Here is a 24,395-nt window from a genome sequence, read left to right as displayed (position 1 = left end):
CTTGTCTGTTAGTTGAGAAAATAATATATCGTATGTTTTTGTTGTTATTTTTGTAATTATGTTAAAAAAGACAACAAGTTATCACCTGGCTATCACTAATGTATTTTTAGTCTTAGATAAGACTTTGAAATGGATAGAATTAAATGCAGTGGATTACTGATCACATTTTATCCATGTGTTTAGAAATAACCGTGAAATACATCTCCCTTAATTGTGAAAACAACATGATTACTTACGAAAAGTAACATTTTGTCGAATTTAATGCTATCTAGTGCTCACCCGTATGAGCTATCGATTTCCAGAATAACCTACAGTGACCGTACAGTCATGGGTTTGTTATATTTACCTTAGTAGGCTCGATTTCCACTGCTCACTCGAGTCCGGCCGACTGCTCTCCTCCTCTAGAAGATAGAGTTCGGGGGGGAGGAGCGAGGGCTGCTTTCTCGAACAGCGGTTGGTAATCGAGCCTATGATCATAGCCGCATGTGTAGCCCTTAGCCTTATCCACCCATCCACTTCCCAACCCTTTCCCCTCGCTTTCGCCGCGAGAAAAAAACTGCCGATACGAATCAAACGGGGTGAACTTGATGCATCGTGAGTTTTAATCAACTTAATCATAAAGTCGTTAGCATGGCAAATAGCCAGATTGAGGCGGCATTCCCACAAAACTGCCATGTATGAAAGTAACCAAAATCGCGTAGCCTTCATCAATTTTAAATTTCGGCAATTTTTTGAACTTGCCCGATCACCACACAATTGTAATCTGGCTCATTAGAAATATTGATCATTAAATTCGTTTAAATCTATTAATTACGTTGTATTAACTTTGTTTGACGAAATATAGGGCGAACAAATTTTACAGCGCGTAAGCGCTTGCGTTCACTTAACAATATAAATGGAATATACTTAACAAAAATGACTTTTTCTTCAAATTCTTGCATTTTTAAAGCAACTTGAATATATGTGGAACGTCTATTGTACTCTCTGTCGAGTTCTGGCCAAACATGGGCTGTGTGTCATTAGTTTCTCTCCTTACAATTTGTCTTTACTTTCACTAACTTTGTCGCCGCATCGGAGATATCTACAGGCAGGCATGTCCCCTGATAGCTCGCATAAAACTTTTTCCATGACGGTTTTTCCCCTGTCATATTTGCAATGATCTTTAACAAATTTTCTCAACAGCTGTGGGTTATGTGTGAGTCTACGGCCTATCCCTGGTCTCGAGGCTCCCTCCATGCTGTTGTTAGTGTCGTAAGATGTTGCATCTTCCAATCTTCTACGTGCGTACTGTGAGGTACAACTCTGCTTTCGGGGGATTTTCAGCGTGGTTTTCGAGTCACCGAAATGCTGCAGGGAAAGCTTTTTCATTCTTTCAGCCCATTGTTTGATTTCAAGCTGCCTTATAATAACTTGTTCGGCCATCTGCGCTTCTTTCTCCGTAAGGACGGATGCTTGGTGCTCGCTCCCTACTGATAGGCTGCGAATTCTTTGCTTGTGACCCATAGCTGCTCCCTCATAGGCTGCGGCTGAAGTGTCTACAGATCGCATCCTTGAATGATTTTTCGATAACACAGGAACTGGCGTGCTGCATTTTCTGAACGTGGCTCTTTCCTGAAGACTGCTATCCCTGTAGCTTCTACTGCTCTGAGTTCGCAAATTAGATGAAAAATCACCGTTTGCTCGGCGAGTGGATTTTACTTTCTTCTTAGGAGGAGACGACACAGATGTAGAAGAATTACAACCTGTTTCAGTTTTGCTAACATCTGCTTTCAAAACTTTGGCAATAGCATCATCTTCACCCAAAGCTTTCTGGCGGAAGCCATGGGTTTTATTTCTATTTGAACTACAATCATTTTTGTTTTTTGTTTCAACTTCTTCAACTGTAGTTTGCAGCCTTAAATCTCGAAGCTTCTCAGAGCAACAAGTAACAAGGTCATCTGTTTGTCTAGCGTTCAGTCCACTTCTCTCATTGAATGTCGTTTCTGAATATTTTTCTTCAGTTTTGCGTCCAAAATATAGGTCATCTTTGCAAATGTTGGCTCCTTCACTTTCCTCCGAAATCGACTGCATGTAGCTTGTCACTGATGCAAACAAATCCGCCATGTTATTATGTTGCTCGATGTTAGTGACAATGGCTACAGAATGTCTTCTCTTTTTAGAGGGCGCTTTAATAATTGGAGGCAGTGAGGTTGATGGAGTGCTAGTTTCATCGCCTGTTACTTTGTCTTCGAGTTTCGAGGAGACGCAAACACGTACGATTTGCCCGGGGTTTAGTTCCTCCACCGCAATCGATTTTCGTCTCAAATAGTTTTTAGTACGCTCCACGCCAGAGGCTGTTATCAAGTTAAGCTTGTTGCTGTCGTCCTCTTCAGTCTCGCAAACATTAACGTCCACAAATTTTGGCCTTTCTGGGCCCTTGTAAAACGTTCGGGAGTACTTTTCACGGCGTATCTCGTAGAGTTTCTGCCGGACAGTTCTCTCCTCTTTCTCCATGACTTTCAATTTAGTGTTCAACATTTTGTCTTCGACGTCGTTTTTACGTCTGGCGAAATCGCGCGACTTCTGAAAACGAAGTGTTTTTCGATTATAGTTCATGGCTGTGTAGTCAGGTAAAATCACTCGTGAGCTGGACGCGACAAACTGAATATTATGAATCGTGGCGATTTCTAGTCTTTGTACCGCATATATATCTGTATATGAGTTAATCTTCTAATCGTTTATATTGTTCTCAAGGATATCAAGCCTGTCTCAAGGGTCTTTTGATACATAAAACTTTGTTTGTTTAAGGGTGCAAGAATAGAAACCAACGAAATTGCCGCATTGCTCTTATTCTCTATGCCTTATAGCAATGGGCAAAAAGACACTCTTGTTTTGTTTGTAGACAGGAAACAATCAACTTGCCATGCCTTTTGTAAGTGAAGTGAATTTGGCTTTTGACTTATTTAAATCATCTTTTTGCGTTATTACACTTCGTTTGGATAATTATATTTACCCGTCTGCTAATGATCACTTCGATTGAGTCGTTCAGTTGAATTGGCGAATCAATTGTTTGTAATCAGAATTATATAAGAAAACCATATGTGCAAATTACTTTTGCGGTATCCTTTGGGCTCACCTTCAAACAATCGATCTTTGATCATGGCCTGAAAGAAAATTGCGATCAACGCTCAGTTTAATGAAAGTAAACAACGTGCTTTCATAACTATAACTTACAGTTCTGGCTATGCTAAAAAAAAAATTCCACTGTTCAAACTGTTCTTTAAAATGACTGTAACTCACGATTTTAATGACAGTGTAAAAGGGTTCCAGGGTCCCAGCGGCACATCCCCACCCAGAAATTCCCAAAGAATCCCCCCCGGGGTGTCTATACTTGTAAGCAGTAATTACGAAACGAATTGATTGGAATCAGTGGACCGCGCCCGGAAACAGCTCTATAAGGAATTTTAAGTTTAGTCTTTGCATATTTTCGTTCAGTGTTCTTATATTATATTGTTTGATCCTCGGGCACACATGTAAGCCGACTCACTCTTAGCGGCCTGTTATTTCAACAATTTTTCGTGTTCGTTTTTTACAAGTGATGGTTGTTATCACGATCTGCGCCATTGTTTTCACCGAATGTGTTTTTATCGAAAACTTAAGATGCACGACAGTGGCTTAGTATGTACTTGTTATGATTACATCAGAGTTAGCAGTGTCACGAGTGTCAATCCTTTGATCTCGAGTGATTAGTCAGAAGAGTGCAAACAGTAAAATTCTTTCTCCCTGATTCACTCATTGCCACACATTTTATGGTAAACTCTTAGACCAGATATTAAATTAACTTGATTGTTTTCTCCAGAGTCATGCACTTTCCTCATTGCTCAGTGCTTCAGAAAGGGCCTTGCCAAACCAACGATGTTAAACTGTGTTTTTGAAACTTGTACCTGCAATTAAATGTACCTAATATAAGAAAAAGAAACTCTTACCTTTTCTTGACAGTATCTAAAAATCTAATTTTAAACCGATCGCCTTGTCTAGAAGATCAAGACAGATAGGACTTGATTCCAACCTTAATTTATTTTCCGTTCACGCCGTTGTAGTGGAAAACAAAAGAAAAGAAAAAACTTTTGCAAGGTTGCCTATATATGCCAGTATTAGTTGGTGCTGAACACTAGAATAGAAACTGAACAATTTGTTTGAGGAGAGTGGTTCCTGGTACGGTTCAAATTCTACTTCATATCCGAGAAAGAAACTGTCCCCCTTTAGTGGAACAAACTAGTCACGAAAAAGAAATTACCCAAATAGGATCGGCGAAATTAAAAAAGAACAGCTACTTAAATATTTGCGCTTCTGTTAAAGCCGCGGTACTTCTCAAAAGAACAGGTATACGCAGGTTAACAAAAAGATTTCTTACTCATGTTATGATGGGAAATGATCCTTAAACAGTCAGTAGAACGCCACTAAGTATGATATACTTTGTTTTGGAAAGATGTATCTAATCTAACAAGAATGGAAGTCAACTCAAAATTAAATTAAAAATGTGTTAAAAATATGAATACTCGACTGAGATGAATATCAATAACAGTGAAAAGCATGATTACAAACTAAACGTTGGACATACTCATGCGGGCACTTTTTGTCGCGTAAGCAATTAAAATTGCTGCCTCACTCCTGTAGCCCCTTATGCAGTTAGTCCTCTTGTGCAGTTAGTAATTTTACCCTGAGCTTCAGGCGCTGAATAAACGCTGGTTCTCCAACGTACAGTTTGTATGAGAGGTGTAGTAAACCAGTTTAGGTATGATGGATGTCTAACAGTATATTGCTGCCAAAAATAACGAATAAAATCCCTTGTTTTGAAGTGAACACCGGGCTTAAATTAACTCGGAAGGAGTCAAATATAAACGCCAAGTCTTCAAGGCTAAGCGAGTTTAAATAAACGTCGGATTGTTCAAAGCTAGAGAAAATGTACGTAAATTCTTATTTAATCTAATTTAGTTAAACTGTTTTTAAAAAGTACGGATATAGGGCGTTGCTGCTCCCATAGTGACTGAGTAAAGCAAACTTTGACAAGTTTGTAAGTATTCAAATTAACTAATCTCGGGCTTGACACTGTCTCAGTCGTCTTATTTTGACCTATTTTGATTAGTTCACCCCTCAACAGATAAAAGAAACCTCCCTTCATATTATAGCATGAGGGGAAAAGATACAGATTGACAAAGTAAAATAGCTAGAATATTATTATCCGGTTCCAGATCTAAACAATACCGATTTTGTTTCTCCCAGACTGTTTTGACTGCTTTATCGCAGACAAAACAAATGGGAAAAAGGACAGCATTCTGGTGAAAATTTCGAAATTTCCTAGCTCTAAGACACAATTATTTGTCCCATTATGCTAATAGATTGGATTGCCCTCACAAAGGACATTTACAGCTACGACACGCAAAGAAGCCTTCCAATCTTCGGATTTAGTTTAAAACACGCACAACATCTTTAAGTCGAACTAGCTTGCAGAACATGCGTAATTTGTTTTGCGTATTTTAGGCGAACAGAGGCTCGTGCGCTCTGTTCGCCTAAAATATCTGTTCGCCTAAAATACGCAAAAAAATTATTCCTGTTCTGCAGGCTAAAGTTGAACCTAACCCCACACCGTTTCGATTACCCCCTCCTAGGATTTAACCCTGGAAAATGGCCCCTAAATAGATTTCTTACTCTAATTATCTGCTTTGTGGTTTACTGAATTAAGCTCTCACCCCCACGCCACCCCAAGGCGGTATTTGAAAGGAAAATGAACATTTTCTATGTAACTTCCACACTGTAATACTATGTCTGTTTCCCTTCTCGAGATATCCGGCGACGGCCACGCGCAATGGTGAGTAGCGAGAGGCAGTTAAAGGCGTGAGGCTCGCGCGTGTGCGCTAAACTTTTACAGATCTAGTTTCGGACGCGAGCTGCGTTTCGTTAAGCCTGGTTTTCACTAGCGACGCAAGCACAAGCGCAAACACAATAATTCTTATTTCACCTTGACGCAGGCATAAGCACAAGCACGAGCACAAGGATCAAAATTTTTTGTTTTTCTTGTGCTTGCGACGCTTATACTTGCGTTTGCGCTGCAACAAGTGAAAACGAAATACCGCTCAGGCATAACAGAAGCACAAGGATATTTACCACAAGTGCTTGTGTTTGGCCACTGAAAACACTGGATCCAGATTACCTCGCGCCTAAACAGTTTTCTAAAGTGGCGGAAAGTTTGGATGATTTTGCTTGTGCTTGTGCTTACGTCGAGTTTCGTTTTCACTTGGGTCAACGCTTGCGTTTGTGCTTGCGTTTGTGCTTGCGTTTGTGCTTGCGTTTGTGCTTGCGTTTGTGCTTGCGTTTGTGCTTGCGCTTGTACTTGCGTCGCTAGTGAAAACCAGGCTTTAGCAACGTTACCGCTGCCATTGTCGTCGTGGTTTTCCCTATTGTATTTTAACCTTTCAAAGCTCAATCTGGTTCAGAATTAATCACGAAGCATTTTGAAGCTTTCGGTACTCCCGCATCAGTGCCACTTCCATGTAGGGAATTTAACGTAATGCAGGTACATAGATACCTCATTTTTGCTTGGCAGAGAGCCATACCGTCTATGTGAAAAGAAAATAGGCTTTGCAATAGAGTGCAGGATGCTGAATTTAAATCAATTAGAAAAGTTATGACCAACACTACAGAGGGAGGTGCTACATGTGCACGCGTGGACGAACGAGAGAGTACAACCCTTACACGCGAGGACTGCTTTCCTTGAGGTAATCCGCGGCCGTGCAGTTATATCTCGTTAGCCATCCGTGAACCTGCGTCTAATCCCATGCTAAAAAATCACGAAAGAATACCTCATCAACTGTTAATGAAAGTAGCAGACTATTCACACAGATTCTACACGTGCAATATGCATCAAAAGCTTGTAATGATGTTTCAATACGATGTAGGAGCTACAGTTTTTGTGTTGTTTCAGCTCGTGTGTGGCAGGTTTACACTGCAGGTTCATAGAGAGCAGAGTCAGGTAAATAAAACAAGCTGTTAAACCGGTGATAATCTTGTCCGTGAGGGTACGCAGTTTATTCTTCATGGATTATCCATAAATTGCCTTTAACACTACCGCTGGGTGATCACCCGGGCAAGGGATCTGCAAATGCCAAAGGGTCTTAATTAAAGTCGGGCGAATCAATCACAGGTATTTACAGACTAATTACAAGAAAATAGCAATCAAGCAATGAAGATTTATGTCACAAGTGAAAGAGAACACAAAATATCTTTTAGTACGTCCTGTCCACATCTTGCTCAGCGTGTGCGAGTTTGTTGTAAAATAATGAACTGGGCAGATTGTGGGCACCGTTCTAGTTCAGCTTCAGCAGCCGGAAATTAAGAGAGTAAACGTTACAAAGTTACAATTTACAATTTATCAGTTAGTTTCTGTTTTATACAATTCTGATGAAAATTGACTGGAATGTGTGACATAATAAAAATGAAGAAGACTTATTTCTACATTTATAAAGACAAGCAGCACATGTGGTATGGCGATTCCGTCGTTCACTTGGGAAAACTACCGCGCTGAAAAATTTTGATTGCAATTACATCGTACATAATTATTATATACAAATAAACCAATTCTCTGGCTTGCGTCGCAGAGTGACGGAAATTTCCCTGTAAATAACCCGCGGTAGGTAGCGTCTGCGACGCAGGCTAGTAGAGTTAAGAAAAAAAGTTATTCACCCAGCTAATACGCACATGATCATCTCGCCTTTTCCAATTGTGTTCTCTTATCATTTTTTGGTTGACATACCAAAAATCGTGCAGAATATAGTGATTAACAATTTGTCGAGTGTGCTGTTTGCCGACAGACTAATCCTTGTCTGATAGGAAACGATTATCTTGTTCTCACGGAAAATAGCATATTAAGGGATGAATGGACAACTTTAATAACATTAGGAGTCTTGTTTGCAACTTTTTCCGCGTTGTTAATGAAGTAAAAAGGTGTAAATTCCAAATGACAACAATTCTCAAGACCCAAAGTAAACTTGGTCTGAAACATTTGTATTGAAATAGATAACTTTACAGGAAACTTTGTCACCATTATATTTTTTCAATTTCTCCGAACAACAAGTTAGTTCTCTGTTACCAGTGAACTGCTTGCAATGCCTCACCTGTAACGGAGAAAACAAATCAGTCATTCTGTTCTAAGTACTTATAATTAATTCTCGGATTTCGGCAGCGTCTTACAGATATGTATCGTTTTCGATTAGACGTATACGCCCTCTGAGATTTAATTATATTTTACAAATAAAGAAGTAATCGAGAATTACGATGTATTAAAACACTGACTTTCAAAACTAAGATTTCATTTCTGTGATTTTTGATTTGATCTAAATTTCAAGGAAAACTGACAGGCTTTTCTTCCGGTAGTCGCCTCACATTGGAAACCAAATTTCCGCAAAGTTGCCAGTACCACTCAGTGTCAATGAGGTGAATGTATCAAAAGTCTCAGACGGTGCAAGAATTTCAAAGGAATGGAAGAAAGAACGAGTTTTAATCTTGAATAAGATGCATTGTTTGGTCCACTGTCTAATATGAACTGAGAAAATTGCAAATCTTTAAGTGCAACTCCAGTTAATCGTCGAACTAGTCTATTTGTTTGAGAGGAGTTGATATTTTCATTTTACATTTATGCATTGTTCAAACGAAAAACATATGTTATTGGACATGAAACATCTGTGGCGTCTTTCATTTCAGCAACACCGCCAACCACACGGGTTTACTCAAGGGGTTTCTAATGTTTTTTAAGCCACTTGTGTCCAGCAAAAATATTTTGAAAGCGGACTAAATGGTGAGAGCTTGTTGAAAAGAGGTTTTTGTGAGGGTAAATCGACTCCGTCAACAATTTGGCACTCTATTTCCACGCCACAAACCATTATGTTGTCCATTATCACTCCTGCGCGAGCGACAATGTATAACGCAACGATTAATTACTTCAATTGCCTGACTTGCCGACAAAAAAACACATCGCCGGGGGCAATCACCGTTGCCCTGAGTCCATATGAGCGACGAGGAGGAACAATATAAACACTTGAAGGGAATAAGAGTTTGTTTTCCTACAAAAAACAATCATAGCTTTGAGTAAGTATGATGGTTTTAAAACGTACAATTTTGAGCTGAAATCATTTTCGCAGAAATCTGGTCGTGTCAAAGCTCATATGGAAAACCATTTAAGAAAAGTTACGGACAGTATTACAGAGACTTGCGGGTCATCAGGAAAAAATTACTCATATAACAATTTAATGATTTCATTTCTGCTTGGAACAATAATCGTCTGAAATAATATAATCCAATACTTACAGGAAAAGAGTTGATGGCAGAATAACACCATTGGAGGTTTCCAGGAGTTATTTTAGCGGGATAACAGCTTGTTCAAAAGTGTTGTTTTCAAATTATCGCTTTGCCGGCTGTCTGGTGTCCCGTCCTTATGCGGTGAAATCAATGTTTCGTCATCGCTCATGGAAACTTCTGGTCTCTCTGTTTTGTCTGGCTAATTACGCTAAACACCGGAAACTTCATGCTGAAGCAGTCGGCCGGTGATTGGAGAGTAACCGGGCGATAACAGGCTCGTATTCCCACGATCCACGGGTGGATACGGCGGCACTTTTGATGAAGGTTATGTTGCTCGTCATAGGAACGTTCTCTGGTATTTCCGAGCAGAGTGATGACTGTGGTATATAATAAATCTAATTATCACGGTTAATTGATATAATCAGAAGATAGCCTCCATCTTAAATTAGACATCTTGTAAAGTCGTTTTCACTCTTGTCCCGACTCGCTGTGTAGCGGTCCAAAGCCAATCATAGTTTTAAACTGTCATGCATCACACCAGATCACACGTAAATGGGAATCTATCTTCTCGAGCGAACGCCTTCTCCGTTGAGTCGCTGATATCTCCCGAAAATACAAACCAGGAGGCATTATCTACAAGAATGGCAGCTTCGACAGGTCGTGGATCACCAGACAACTCTGAACAAGGTAAGTTTCCTAGACGATCGGGTGGTCGAACTCACGCGTATTTCAATTCCTCCTCCAACTTCGCCGTTTCTACCTTCTCTGTATTCAGATCTGGCCACCGAAGCTCTAGGCTCAATGCAAGCCATGCAGAGTCGTGTTGGGTCTGAAGAAACATTGGAATGTGAAGACATCACTATTGAGCTGCAAATGAGGGATTTGTGGCAGCGTTTCTTTGAGTTGGGCACAGAAATGATAATTACCAAAGCAGGCAGGTAGGCGAGGTGACAAGAGCTTTTAAACTTCTACTAGTGTCTTTAGGAGGTGGACTTAAAAAGATATTGGCTTGAGGACCGCTGACGTGACTCCATCGCACAGTATTCTGGAGTGGTCTTTTAATCCTAATAAACAACTACGCGGGCAAATATTGACGGAAATAAGTCCAACGAGAAACAAAAATGCCGTTGGACGTTCATTTGGGCGTTTCTTCGCTGAATGAATCCCACGAAAGGAATGATCGGTAGATAGGAAGTGTCGCGCGCAATTTTGTTCAAAAAAGCTAGAGAAGGAAGCCTCGCGAATCCTTGTGTACGTAGTCACAATATAAGGAATCATTTACCTTCGAAGCGTCTATTGTTGTTACTGTACAATTGATCGCTTGAACTGCGAAAGCTCGGAAATAGTAGGGATTTCTCAAGGATATAAACAACTGATAAGAGGTTTTAAGCTCTTCCGTTCTACACACTTCTGCGTTCTGTATCGTTGCGTTGTCGAAGCGATGATAGCGCCAAAAAAAAAAAATTCGTCACTGTGAGGTCACCCTGCATAAATTAAGTTTTACCTACCTACCTAGCTAGTTGCTTCTAGTCATGGATGCTGGAAAGAAAGGCTTTGTTTCCAGAACGTCGGAGTGAGGACAAGATCAAAGAGAAACGAAAACAAATTAAAGCGTAACATTTAATCATTTGCTTAATTGCCCACGAGTTAACAAAAAAATGTCCAATGGCACTGGTTTATTTTACAAAAAGTCCTTAAATACTCTGTTAATAAATTCCGCGCTTAGTTTAAATGCTCATGAGATGTACTAAACGTATTCCAAGGGAAAGAAAAATATCATTTGCACGATGCATGGTCTACGTCAATAGGTTTCAGCGGATGAAGCTTCCGAGATTTGTTGCATGTCGTAATAAAATTTAATTTGAATCATTGGCTCGATTACAAAATTCCTTTGTGACTTTATTCTGAATGGGCCTTTATTAAAAGCACTTATCGTATCGAAATCATCAACCAAAAAGTTGTACCCTATTTGTCTTGGAAGTGACGGGCGAATTTCTATTTTTGCCCGCCTTAGTGAGGTTTATCAGTCGAAACAGTTTAAATGATGAAATCATCTCTGCAATGATTGGAGTACTTCGCACTTCAAAAAAGCTGTTCCATCTCAAAGCCAGTCGCGATAACCTTAAGCCCGTATATCCCTTGTGGTTGAAATATTTCCTATCAAATGGACTTAGATTTTCTAATGCCGCGAGTTCGTCTCTATATCCGTCCGGCCTTTGATCAGCTCAATCATATGCAACTAACTGTATTACCAAGAAGTACTGAAAGAAATTACATAAATTATTGCTGTGGTAAAGGTTATGTGGAATGATTATAGAACTAAACAAGCTTGTAAACAGCACGAGAAATGTCCTAATTAAGCAAGCTGAAAGGTCGTGAAATGAAATATGTCAACTCACAGAAGCCGTGTCAAGTAGAGAGGATGTGCGCAACACGTATAAGATTTCCCAGTCGTTGTTACTTTGTTTCTGGACGAGAACTGGTGACATTGAATGTCATGTCCCATATAAAAAGAAGAACTTTTGCGCGCTTTCAATCATTTTAATTCTAAAAATTAAACGTCATACTTTCGGCCTGCGGTAGAAACGAGATTGACCGTTGATTCTTTTTTTTTGTTAATGATTTGCCCCTGAAAACGTTGTCAAGTTTCGATCCCTTCATGCTAACCAAAAGCATTGCGACCTGTGGGAATGAGTCTGCATAAACCATGATACGAGGCTGTGAACTTTTTCAAAGTTGTTTTACACATATTTGTTGCTGCGGAGCGAGCGTAGCGAGCGAGTAGCAACATAAACAGGATTTAAGAAGAATATGTAAAAGGGGATCCAAATTCTCGAATTCATCATTTTTTACCAGAATGCATCGCATTTAACCAGAATGCACTGCGCCACTTTTTACCAGAGTGCGTTGCGCCACGAACTACAGGAGGACGCCTTTTCGCATGGATTCCAGTGAGAAAGATTAGTGGTTGTGTTTTGCTCTGATTTACCTGTAAAACGATGTGAAGGAGATTGTGCCTGCTTTCACAACTCTTGCTTTTGTTCTTAATGCATGCAGTATGTGAAAGTTTGTAAATCTGGACGATTAATTGTGACATCTTAATTTTAAACTTAGTATGTCATTTCTTAGCAGTCTCGCCTACTTGGCCGAATTCTTAAATGAAGAGAAATCGTCGCTCCTAAAGCTCGCAGAATAATTAAAACAAACGAAAACCGTAGAACAAACACGCTAATTTCATATATGCTGCGACCTATTTCTTTTCATCCAAACATGAATTTAAGCTAAAGCTTTAGAATTTTCACACATCGCGATGGACGCGTCCTCGACACAGTCTGTCAACAGTCTTGAGACGTTTAATGCGTATCAATACAGAATTTATAAGTTAGATTTCTGCTCTTACAACTTCCACATCTTTCGATTTTCGAGATCTAGTAAAGGGGAGATTGATGTGTATCTTTTTATGTTCAGACATGGGTCAGATCACTATGTGCTTTTTTGTCACGATCCCTTGTCACACCTCGCCATCCATGTGTCATCATGCATGAAGTTGTAGATGAATCACTGCGTAAAATATGTCACTATCAATAGAATGTGCCGCAGCATTATTATCTTTTAGATACCCTAGTTATATTGAAATAGCTTGGTAACTGATGTTATTTGAAGCTTTGGTTAGCTTTAGCGTTCGAACAAAAAAGTTGTGAAATAAAAAGATGCTTTTTGATTCTTTTTGTGCCAGGCGCATGTTTCCCGCCATCCGAGTCAAAGTGAGTGGACTGGATCCCAAAAGTTACTACATGCTTATGATGGACGTGGTACCGCTGGACAACAAACGCTACAGGTGAGAAATAACGCACGCAGGGAGAGGAGGGGAGGGTTAAAAATACATAGTGACTATGGACAAGTTTGCACTTCAGTTGGAGTCTTGCAAACTATATCATGGGGATTCTACAACTTTGCTAGTCACAACGATGCTCAAATTATGACTTGGTAGTGCATGCTGCGGCTCTCGCTTTATTTGGTTCCCACACGACAATTAGGCTGATGCATGACCGTGCGCCTGCAACATCAAGATGGAGACATTAAAAAGTGAATTTTTGACTGTAGAGCACTACGTGTAGTAGCTCTAGTCCATGAAATAATTTACCTAAAAACCTTATACGTTGTGACGTCCAAGTAGTCTTTACAAAGAATTTTCTTTTTATTTCTTGGGGTCCCACGCGGTAATTACGTAAACTAGTGTATCTGATGATTTTCTGTGTCACGAAAGTGTTAATGTACTGCATTTCCTTAAGAAGTATAATAATAGTAATAGTAATAATAATAATAATAATAATAATAATAATGATAATGTTGTCTTAGGGTCATTCCCCAGTATTGCATTGCGCATCCCTACTACGTATAATTTCACGCGTGATTAGCGCGCGCATTAAAAAATGGCGGTTTTTTTCTTCTCGCCATAGAGGTAAATCGTCATTTTCTCGAAAACGAGCATGGCGACCTATAATTTTTTTTCTGTTGTTTTGAATTGAGTAATAAATTTCTCTATGTAAAATAAATATGGACCAATTCTCAGTGTAGAACAAGAAACAATCGTCGGAAAAGTGAATTTAGCAAGTAATCGTGACTACAATCATGGTGCCATTATAAGGATTTATTGGGTATAAACAAGGTGCTGTCGCTCCTAAACGAACAAGGGGACCCCTCATTTTTATTTCAAAATTTAAGTTCCTATAATATAAACAATCAATAGACAAAAATATCAGTGCAGGTTCTATTTCAGTGGAATGACGTTAACTCAACAGATACGCTTATCACAGTTCTAAGTGGGTAGTGGCGGGAAATGCTGACGCCCCCATGCCAGGCCGCGTGTACATTCACCCTGATTCTCCCGCGCTTGGTGAAGATTGGATGAGACAAGTAGTATCGTTCGACAAAGTCAAACTGACCAATAACGAGCTTGATCAACAAGGACACGTAAGTACTTGGAATAAAATATATTGAAGAATAGTTAACCCGGCCCATGTAGGCGCGGTGACCTAATGGTTAGTGCGCTCAACTCCGGATCGTGCGATCCAGGTTCGAGCCCTGGCCGGAGACATTGCGTTGTATTCCTGGGCAAAACACTTTACTCTCACAGTGCCTCTTCACTCGGGTACAGATGTGTTTTACAATTTCCCTAAACACTCTTCCAGACAATAAAGGGCGTCAGTCAATGACCGTTTTGGACAAAATAAACAAAAAGAGGATATATTTTCTGGTTAAAAATGGCCAATTTTCAGTTTCTTTTTCCTTGACCACTCGTTTTTTGCAATTTATAGATAATTCTGCACTCCATGCACAAATACCAGCCCAGAATTCATATCATCAAGAAAAAAGACACCTCGGACATGGTCACTGTAGACGTGGAGAGACCTTCGTCGTTGAAAAAGACGTTCTTATTTCCAGATACGGTTTTTACAACGGTAACGGCGTACCAGAACCAACAGGTATCATCTTATGAAACTAACTTTATTTAACTTTAACAATATCAACGACATTGCCTTGATCAACCGTTCTTGAAAAGAAAGTTCCTGTAATTTTTTTTTTGGCACAAGACAGTTATCACTGAGTTATTGATCTTTTAAACACAGAAATAGGATGTAGTTTTATGAATCTATCTTGAATCCTACTTGAATGTTTACGGCGTTATGTGCCACTAAGGCACGAAGAGGATTATGTATGTGGATGTACCTTGAAAATGGTGCACGCTTAAAACATTGAAACGTCGGCCTACTGAAATTTTAATATTCTTCTGAAGTTTTTACAGCAAACCATTGAACACATATTATCGATTAACGCGCCTTTTTGATCGTTTTGTTTGCTACCCGCGCCTAATTAATTACTGATCTATAGACGGCCCCAATACTTAACAAATTCTAGAGCTTGAAAGTTTGCCAACAGTCATTGACAAGCTAACAGGAAACGTAGGATTTCTTCGTGACAACTTACTATTTAATTAAAAGGGCGCTTTGAAATTGGTTTTGTTTCTGTGGTTACAATTTGTTGGAGATATTCATTTTGATGTATTTAAGCATTGCTTGGTACGGTAGTGTAGTTTAGAATCTAACAAGCTAACAAGAAACGTAGGATTTCTTCGTGACAACTTACTATTTAATTAAAAGGGCGCTTTGAAATTGGTTTTGTTTCTGTGGTTACAATTTGTTGGAGATATTCATTTTGATGTATTTAAGCATTACTTGGTACGGTAGTATAGTTTAGAATCAACGTAAAGTAAAGTAAATAAGGCTAGAAAAGTTAAAGATGCATCAGTTATTTTAATGACCTTTAATTAAAGAACTACATGTTTTGCAGACTGAGCGATATGTGACATCATTAAATCAAAAGAGTACGCATGCATATCTGAAAGGTTGACCAAAAAAATAACTTTAAAAAAATTGCCCCCATATAGTTAACGCATGTTAGGGGTATTCGCTCAGTCATGTACCATCTTTTAGTGAAAAAGAACAACGGAACAAGAACTCATTAACAAGAGCAACAACAACAGGCTTATCACCGCTATATCTATACTGTATTTATTCAACCTCAACCATAAATAACTGGAAAGTATGCAAAAATAGACTTGATTAATGTAATTTCATGCTCACTCAAGTAAACAGCATTTAGGAACGTTTCAGAACCGACACTCATCAATTCATTTTTATGCGCAGACTCCTAGCTTCATAAACAATATTGTATATGAGCGCGCAATACTGTTTCGAAGTTCACTGAATGCTGAAGGGAAGATTGGCTAAAGATCGGCCAAGAGATGGAAAACAAAATGTTGGTGACTGACCAACTGCTTTCCATCCAAGCAACAAGTCGAGCAGTTACACTTTTTATCGGAGCGGTCATCTACAAGGTTAAAGACCTTAAACGACTTCCTTTTGTCCGCGGTCTTTAAGAAAAACGTCTGTTTTTCTCATCACAGTTACTGCCTGTGTGTGGGCAGTTTCTATCGTATCCACTTCTCCCTTTGGTTTTCAATCGAGCAACTAAAAAAAGTCTTAGATTTAAACTGGCTTTTTTCTTTCTTTTTCCAAGGTTGTCTGATACTGTTTTCAAACGTCACGCTTAATCCAGCAATAAGTGCAATAAAATGTGGCGAAAGCATTAAAACAAACAACTTCCCTCCAGGCGCTGAGACTGTGTTTTCCTTTGAACAGGCGCTAAAAGTATGTTTTTATAATTCACTCTCGGTAAATACATCCTGGCCGGAATAAGCCAAATTCCCGTCGGCATATTATTCCGTCGATTACTCGTTGATTACCCAATCGATGCACCGATAATGGACACGGTCCCTTTGAACTCGGAATTGTTTTGCATCAATTTCCTTAATGGCCGCAATAGGACCGGACTCATTTGCCTCCAAACCGGCGCATTTACGTGACAATGGAATTGTTTTATGATGCTGTTTTGTGAATAAACGTCAAGGCGTTTGATCAAAACGACTTATGGAAAAAAAACAAAAAAAAAACACAGAGTGAGTAGCTCACATTTATTGCATAAATCTGAAAAAAAAGCATAAAAAAAGACACTATTGAAACGCCTTTAATATTACTCATACCCACAAGTTAACAAGTAACTTTAAAAATAAGGAGCACATTTTAAAAAGAGGTAAAATACGCCCCCGTTCCAGGAGTGAGGTGAGGTACAGTCCCTCTTCAGAGAAGCGACGTCGTAAACAAGCACTTCGAGCGTGCCTTAAATTATAAATCGACGGGCTTCCAGCGCGAGCAACAACGGACAGCGTCTTTCACTCTGATGAGGACGGACACTGCCGAACATTTGGTATACTGAACAAAACAGTTAACGACACCCTTAAAAATAGTCTACAGCCCATCGTAATTCTGGTTCTGGAATACAATAATTGTATCCTAAATACATGGAGCTCGACGTTTCCTACTAAATCGATGTCCCCTTTCTTTACGTATAAAACCCGCTACATAAATGATACAGGTATATAAGGTAAACTTGTCCCTAGCTTACATTGATTTGGTTAAGATGAAGCACTAAATTGCCTTTTCGTACTCTGTGGGTTGACATTTTTCCTTTTTTCTAGTAAACGTTAATTGCAGCGAATGCCGTTAAAAATAGACGAGTGTATGTTCTGCTTGTTTTTCTTTCTCTAAACCGGGACAGTAATATATAAGGATGTTTTATTTCAGATAACTCGATTAAAAATCGACAGTAATCCCTTTGCAAAAGGATTCAGAGACTCTGGCAGAGTAAGGTTAGTGCGCGACAATGGTGATTGTATTTGTGTTATGTTTGATATATATGAGTAGCCCCCAACCCCCCTCCCCGGGTAGGGCTCGTCCTCGAATTATCGTGGGAGGGTGTCGCGCGGTTTATGAAACCCTTAACCCATGTAAACCTAAGGTAATACGAATTGGTATATAAAAGGACCTAGTCTTTTTGTAAGGCCTATCCCTTTGAAGACCTAAAGCCCCTTTCGGTTAGTTACGAGCGAAGAATGGAGTGTGGAAATGAAAAACCCCGTAGGAGACGCACCTTTGTCTAACGCCCGTATTTTGTTTCACTCGCAGTAATTGTTCGCGCTGCGCGCCACGCAATAAAATGCAAACTATAAAAAAAATATACGGCAAAATCTGTACCCCATGTCACACCAAAACAGCAAGGCCCAGGAAGAGCTATATAGTCTACGGCTTGATTAATTTTATGGCGAAGAGGACTGGGGTTATTTAAAGTTCGAATACGTTTCAAGGGTAAACGATCGTATACTTGGTATATGAAATACGTCATTAACTATTCAAGTCATCTGAAAGAAATACAATTTAAGTTAGGATTAAAATTAGTGGTGTTTCAAGCGCAAACCGTCGCCCAGAAACGCTCTAGATCAGATGAATGTTTATCAGTGGCTTTTTGTGTCAAAAATAAGCTTTTGATGTTACATTCTAGACATAGTTGATCCATGTAATCTTGAAAGTGAGACTTAAAATAGAATAGAGATTAGGCGGCATTTATTAAAACCAAGAGATTATCAAGGTGTTAAAACTCGTAAAGACAATTGCAAAATTCAAATTAAGGCTCATTTTCTCAGATATACAAAGCTGTAAAACTGATTAAGGACTAATGTCTGTCTTATTGTGGTCTTCATTAAACATGCCTGAAATTACCTGAATTTTTATTCATTACCTGAAATTAATTTTATTTTTTTTGTTGCAAATCATATTTTACTTTATTTATTAACAGAGATCCCATGGAAGAGATAATGCAAGCCTATTCTTACTACAGACCCGCCTCTGGAAGAACATTACTTTACTCAAATTTTGGAAGAGATGAACAGCTTAGCCCTGGTAAGTACGTCGGTACAATACCCATTTTGAAATATTAAAAAAATATATTTGTTGTTGTTTATAGTGGTCAATGCGCTTCGCTGCACCGAGTTAGTTCATAGGCATGCCACTTAAACTGAATGAAACAAATACGTCAACTAAACATAACAGGCTTAAAAATGCCAACTGGCAGGAGGCAGACCAGTTGGCTATTTACAAGCATGACCGAGGAGTTGAACTAGGGTCTACTGAGAAACAACTCGGGATTTCAAGTCCGGCGCCCTAACCACTCGGCCACGATGCCTCCACTCAAAAATTTTGCTGATAATTTAGGAAAATTGTCATCGCGTAGTTCTTTAGAGCAAGGTATCCAGAGAACAGTTCGCAAGTCTTTTTTTTTTTTAATTTTTTACTTTGTCAGATCAAAGTTCTTGCTCCCAGCATGCAACAGTGGCAGTACCTTCTCCTTATCAGAACGTTCCCATGAGTCCTACAATGCCTCCTCAGACGCCAACTTGTCACTCAAACACAGCTTTCTCCGCTTTTAATGGACACGCGTGTTTATCGTCCCTTCCGCATAGTGCCATGGTGCCCACACAGTATCATATGACCCCTTACTGCTCAGCCACAGAAACGTTCGGGACTTTTAGTCACGCGTTCCATTCAGCGGTGTCACCGTTTTCAGCGTGCGCGGCAAATGGCGTGATCAACCAATCAGATAACGGCTTCAGTCATCAGGGAAATGGGTTCCAAGGAAATCCCTACGCTACCACGCACGCGTTTACGACACATACAGTATGAATATCTTTGTTCTTTTCTTGTCTGCTTGGAAAACTTATCACAACTTCCTATAGAATGAGTTGGACAGTTCGTGGATTTCGATGACGATCAGTTATTGACATTTTATTGGGTAATATCAGAAGCATATCACCTAGTCTAGGTGATATGCTTCTGGTAATATTCATTAATGCAGTTGATTTTATTGTTTGATGTAAATATTCCTAGTTTTATTGCTGTACAGTGTAATTTGTCAGACTATGGTGGTTCGTGAACTTTCTTAATCCTTTCAATGATTTTGTTTGTTTAAAAAATGAGATTGTACACACGAATCAATTGTAAATATAAAGAACTACCTCCAACAAATAAAATTTTGTTTATCTATTCTGTTGTAATTGTCATACATGCAATAGGTAGATATCTTTGAAATTATCAAAAGCAGATAGTCCCGATCAAAATAAATTGCCACTTGATGTTCGAAGAATTTTATTCTTGAGTTTGTTTGGTCAATGCTATATTGAAATACTCCTGCGGGCAAGTGTCAGTTTTTAACTCAGTTTTAAAGATTTCAGTGAACATCTCTCAAATCGATCTGTGCTTGACCAACATTTCAAACTTTATGTATCAAACAGTAACTTAAAACTTTTAAATTCCCGACCCGACAAGAGAAGAAAATCCTTTTCCTACTAAACAGGCGGGATAGGACACTAACAAGCAGCTAGGAAACTATGACAATAAATGCCAAAAACGGCCCAACACATTGAAATTGGTAAAGTTACAAGATCACCACACCAGTAACTGAAAGTACGCATTAGAAAACTAGAAATGGGATCAGTAAAGATACGGCTAAAAACAATTGTTTCATGAGCAGTTTAGCAAGCAACATGAAGTCTAGTGTGGATAGGAAAAGAAGACTGCTAAAACGAACTGTCTTCATCTCCTCTTCCTGCCCTGAGGATCACTCTCCCGATTTTATTTATATCCCATTCCCATTTCTTTAAGCTCGCATTGCAGGCATTTTTAAGGAACGGACCGCTCGATAACCTGGGTTTTCTTGGATTGTAATTAAATGCTTGACCGGTAGAGGCCCTCCACTACTCCCTCGGCAAGTTTTCCATCCACCCAACCCTCCACAGTTGCCAAGTCCAAGATGTCGACCTAATACAAAAATGTGCACTCGCGTGTCCAAATTAAATACGCCTGCATGCACTGCAGGGTAATTTCTTTATGGTATAAGTCCTGGCTTGGCAGTGACAATGTAAATACTGGCTGAACGATTTCTCCTCCAGAGGAAAGAAAACTTATATTCGCTACTATTTTGGGACAGCATTTGTTATCTCCCGATTTGTTTGCATTTCAATGTGGTACAGATGAGTTCCTGGAAGGTGACAATGCGGACACTCGCTGACCCGATTCGTCTCCAGGCGGCAAAATACTTTAATTTGAGACACCATCTTGAAAATTTCTCTTCTGAACTCGGCATTAAAAACAATGTGACAAAAAGGGTTGATCAGGGAATATGTCATCATTAAACAGAATATTAACATTCCTTCCACGGTCAGCGGGCCGGTAGAACTGATGTCACCAAACGTCATTGCCAAGCTATGCTGATAAAACGGACACAAACAACCCAAAAATAACACCACCTCAATGACGAGGATACGAACCGCTCTCTTGTTCCTGCGATGACGATTTTGTGAGCTCAGGGTGACATCACAGGGCTTTACCACACCATTTCTACGGAGTCTTAAGATGATCTTCATGTATGTTGCCATGAACACTACTCCAGGAAGCCACTGTGTGGCTGGGATGATCAAAAGAAGTGCGTGTGTTTTCCAGCTTTTATCCGATTGGGAAGTGCAGTGAACGAGATCATGCTTGTCCGTGACAAGGTTAAGTGACAGTGCAAACCAGAAGCTCGTGAATAGCCCGATAATCCACGAAACGATAACCAGGTACCTGGCTAAACGAATTGTCATCTGAATAAGAAGGAAAGATCCAAATTAGATCACTGGGTAGGAAATCTCAACAAGCAAGCTAAGGGGGTCTCAATGGAGTTACCGGTTAATTGTCAGTATAACGGGCCGGAAAATTAGCCGTTAGGCGTAACCGTAGAACAGTATATAGCCACGAAAGTAGAAAATCTCAAGATCTCTTGTCAAGCCTTTTTTGTACCTTGCCTGTGGCTTGTAAGCTATATTAGTCTACAATTCTTATGGTAATATCTTTGTCAAGCCCGGAATGGTCTTAAGATCTTAAGCTTAAGTATGTTTAAAGCGATGAAAATAAATTTTTAACTTTTTTAAACAATGAGAGTTAATTTTTAACGTTTTAAAATGATAGCAGTTAACACGGAATCCGAAAGGAAATCGAGCAATTTCAGCTTTTAACGGACAAAAGCCTTTTACCAGAATAACTTTAGGTATATTGCAGCCCTTTTTGCATCTTCTAAAAAGCTAAATATATAAGACAGTTGCCTGCCGGATAACACCAAAAACATTTTCCCATGGTAACTCGAGAAAATAAAATTTCAAAGTTCAGGAAATAAAATCGTGCAAAAACAGGTAAAATTTCATCATCAGTTTCATTTCACCAGTACTTTCAAGTGTTTTAAATGAACTTCAAAATTTGTTTTTGACATTTGGTGTTTTTAGAAATGATTTCTTTTGAGAAGATATTTAAAATAGTCGCACGGAAGTTTGCAATACATTGTAAATAACTTTCGTACAAAAGCTTTCGAACGCTTGTTACTTGAATTTGTGGTGGATTCCTTCTTAATTTTTAAGATTTCTGTTAACCTTAACCCTTTGACGCCCAAGGAGCCATATACGGCTGCTTAATGGTCGTGCTCTCTGTACCACTTGTGACGTCATCAATTTAAATGTCGCCAGATATTTTTTGTAAGCAGATGGTAGAGCTAGAGTAGATCTATCCGCACAACTCTCGTTTTTAGATATCGACGGTATTCTGACGTAGCAAATTGAAAAACGAAACAGCCTTGGTGCAAAAATGGTGGTAAAATGGCCCATTATACCTAAAATTGATCAAGGTCCCATTTCCAGGCTTTGCCCATCACTAACGCCTAACTTTTTAGGGCAGCCAGAAAGAATATGAAACGCAAAAGGTAGCGAGAGTAAAAGGGCCGAGAAAAAGGGAAGGAAAAGGGCAATAAAAAACATTCGGAACGGGCAATCGCAAAAAAAAGCCCAAAATTTGGCTTATGCGCACGCACCAAGTTAAAATATTCTACATTTTTGTACTAATCTTGGGGAAATCTATCTGTTGGGTTAAAAAAAAAAACTAAACTAAGACCCATTTAGCGTCATGGTAGCCATAAAACCGATTTAACGGTTAAAAACGGCATTTTTTTTTTTTTCGGTGTACATTTGGTCGTTAACGGGTTATGGAAACTGAATTAACCGTTAGCCGTAAAAAGCCAAAATCATCATAAAAGCCACCAACCCATTGAGATCCTCAAGTAATTGAGCAACTACAAATATATTAACAGAAAAATTAATTAAGAGTGGTTTGCAATTTCTAAGACTGTGCATGGATATGCGAAGCACATGTTTGGTTCAAGCGATTTCTTCGTTGATTTTCGAGTTATACGAGGTTCAGCCTTTGAAAATATTTAGTGGAAATTTGGTGCATTCAATATCAGAAGTTTGTGTTACGTTTAGCAAGTACATCGCATCTGTTTCGCTGAAGTACTCCGCAGAAATTTTAAACAAAATCCAAGCAGAAGTTCGTGAGGTTCTTGCAAAACTTTTATTGCAAACGTTTTAACGAATCGGATGGAAAGCGCACTTTTATCAGCGTGAACTTCCGGTCTGACATAGTTTTAAGAAGAAAAATATCGCCATATCAGGACCAGTACGACGCCTTATATTAAAATTCAATGCTTTTTCACTTACCTGTTTCCTCAGTGGTTTCACTACAGCCTGATATCTTTCCATGCTCATGAACATCAAGGTTACTATGGAAACCGTTAGGGAGCTCTGCACAATCATAAATACAACTTTACAGCCAGTCAGACCCAGTCCTGGAGGAAATTCATGGTACTCGAAGTGAGCTAGATAAACCGGTATAAACACGAAAATCCGGATCAAATCTCCCACTGCCAGATTCAGGTTGAGTAAGTTAGTAACATTAGTGATTCTCCTTTTTCGTAAAATCGCCGCAAATAAAAGTAGATTGCCCGCGGTACCGAAGACAAACACGAACGAAAGCCAGATGAATGTTGTCATGTGCTGAACTTCATCGTCAAAATGCGCTGAGTCCCTGCTGTTACCCATCTTCAATCAGAGTGAAATGAATGAAAACTACTTTCAATGAAATGAAAATGACTTCACTGTCTGTTCAGTGAACGTTTTCTCTGCCCTCTTTGTTAGTTGATAAATGCAGTCAGTTATCTGACTGTAACTCCTTGTGATCTCCGTAAACCGACGTTGGCGTCAATTGAACGAAGCATACTAGACTGAATCTATCCTTGATCATCAAGATTACAGAGACCTTCAACAACTGAAGCACTAAAAAAGATATTATTAACTTTTATAGATTAAATTCTGTCACAGTCTCCACTGTTTCCGTTTGGAGAGTCCTTACGCAAATAACCAAAAAGTCCAATGCTGGTGTTTTTCCAAAGAGACGGCAGTTTTTACTGACTTATGCCAAAACAGTTTCCTCTGTACACGAGAGTCTTGCCGTAGCATGTAACAATGAAAAAACAGTGAAGGGGACTGCGGAAACTTGAAAAAATAACCCAATTCTCTCTTATCAGTTTTACGCGCCCAAACAGCCTCCAGCAACTTTGCCTTTTGTCTAACGATAAAGTGAAAAATAAACGCACTTTTAAAGTAGGTCCACCCCACAGCATTGTCAAATGGACAAAGTCAGTCATTGTTTACAATTGCTTTATCGGCTCTGTCTCACATAAGTACAGTGCAGTGAGAG

At 39.3% G+C, this 24,395-nt stretch overlaps 2 protein-coding genes and 1 long non-coding RNA gene across 3 annotated transcripts; 1 reads left to right on the top strand and 2 right to left on the bottom strand.

Moving 5' to 3' along the window:
- Positions 1-6,894: 6,894 nt before the first annotated feature.
- On the bottom strand, positions 6,895-9,707 carry LOC149117450 (uncharacterized). The gene is made up of 2 exons (XR_016205665.1): positions 9,340-9,707; positions 6,895-7,132 (listed from the first exon to the last, which is right to left on the bottom strand). It is a non-coding gene; the product is annotated as an uncharacterized LOC149117450 (long non-coding RNA).
- A 71-nt stretch (positions 9,708-9,778) lies between these two features.
- On the top strand, positions 9,779-19,826 carry LOC110053415 (T-box transcription factor TBX15-like). The gene is made up of 8 exons (XM_020759639.2): positions 9,779-10,017; positions 10,106-10,268; positions 13,067-13,168; positions 14,133-14,304; positions 14,649-14,816; positions 17,535-17,599; positions 18,583-18,686; positions 19,087-19,826. Exons 1-8 carry the CDS (start codon positions 9,858-9,860, stop codon positions 19,464-19,466), a joined length of 1,314 nt encoding a protein of 437 aa, XP_020615298.2. The 5' UTR covers positions 9,779-9,857; the 3' UTR covers positions 19,467-19,826.
- LOC149117449 (prolactin-releasing peptide receptor-like) lies at positions 18,536-24,364 on the bottom strand. The gene is made up of 2 exons (XM_089283203.1): positions 23,357-24,364; positions 18,536-21,421 (listed from the first exon to the last, which is right to left on the bottom strand). The coding sequence occupies exons 1-2, from the start codon at positions 23,735-23,737 to the stop codon at positions 20,756-20,758; spliced, it is 1,047 nt and encodes a 348-aa protein (XP_089139329.1). The 5' UTR covers positions 23,738-24,364; the 3' UTR covers positions 18,536-20,755.
- Positions 24,365-24,395: the final 31 nt, after the last annotated feature.

This window comes from Orbicella faveolata, unplaced genomic scaffold (genome assembly GCF_042242905.1).
Source record: "Orbicella faveolata isolate gen_17 unplaced genomic scaffold, um_ofav_v1 contig_12, whole genome shotgun sequence".
Lineage (NCBI taxonomy): Eukaryota > Metazoa > Cnidaria > Anthozoa > Scleractinia > Merulinidae > Orbicella > Orbicella faveolata.
Note: the sequence above shows the minus strand (reverse complement) of the source record. Positions and strands in the feature narration are given on the sequence as shown.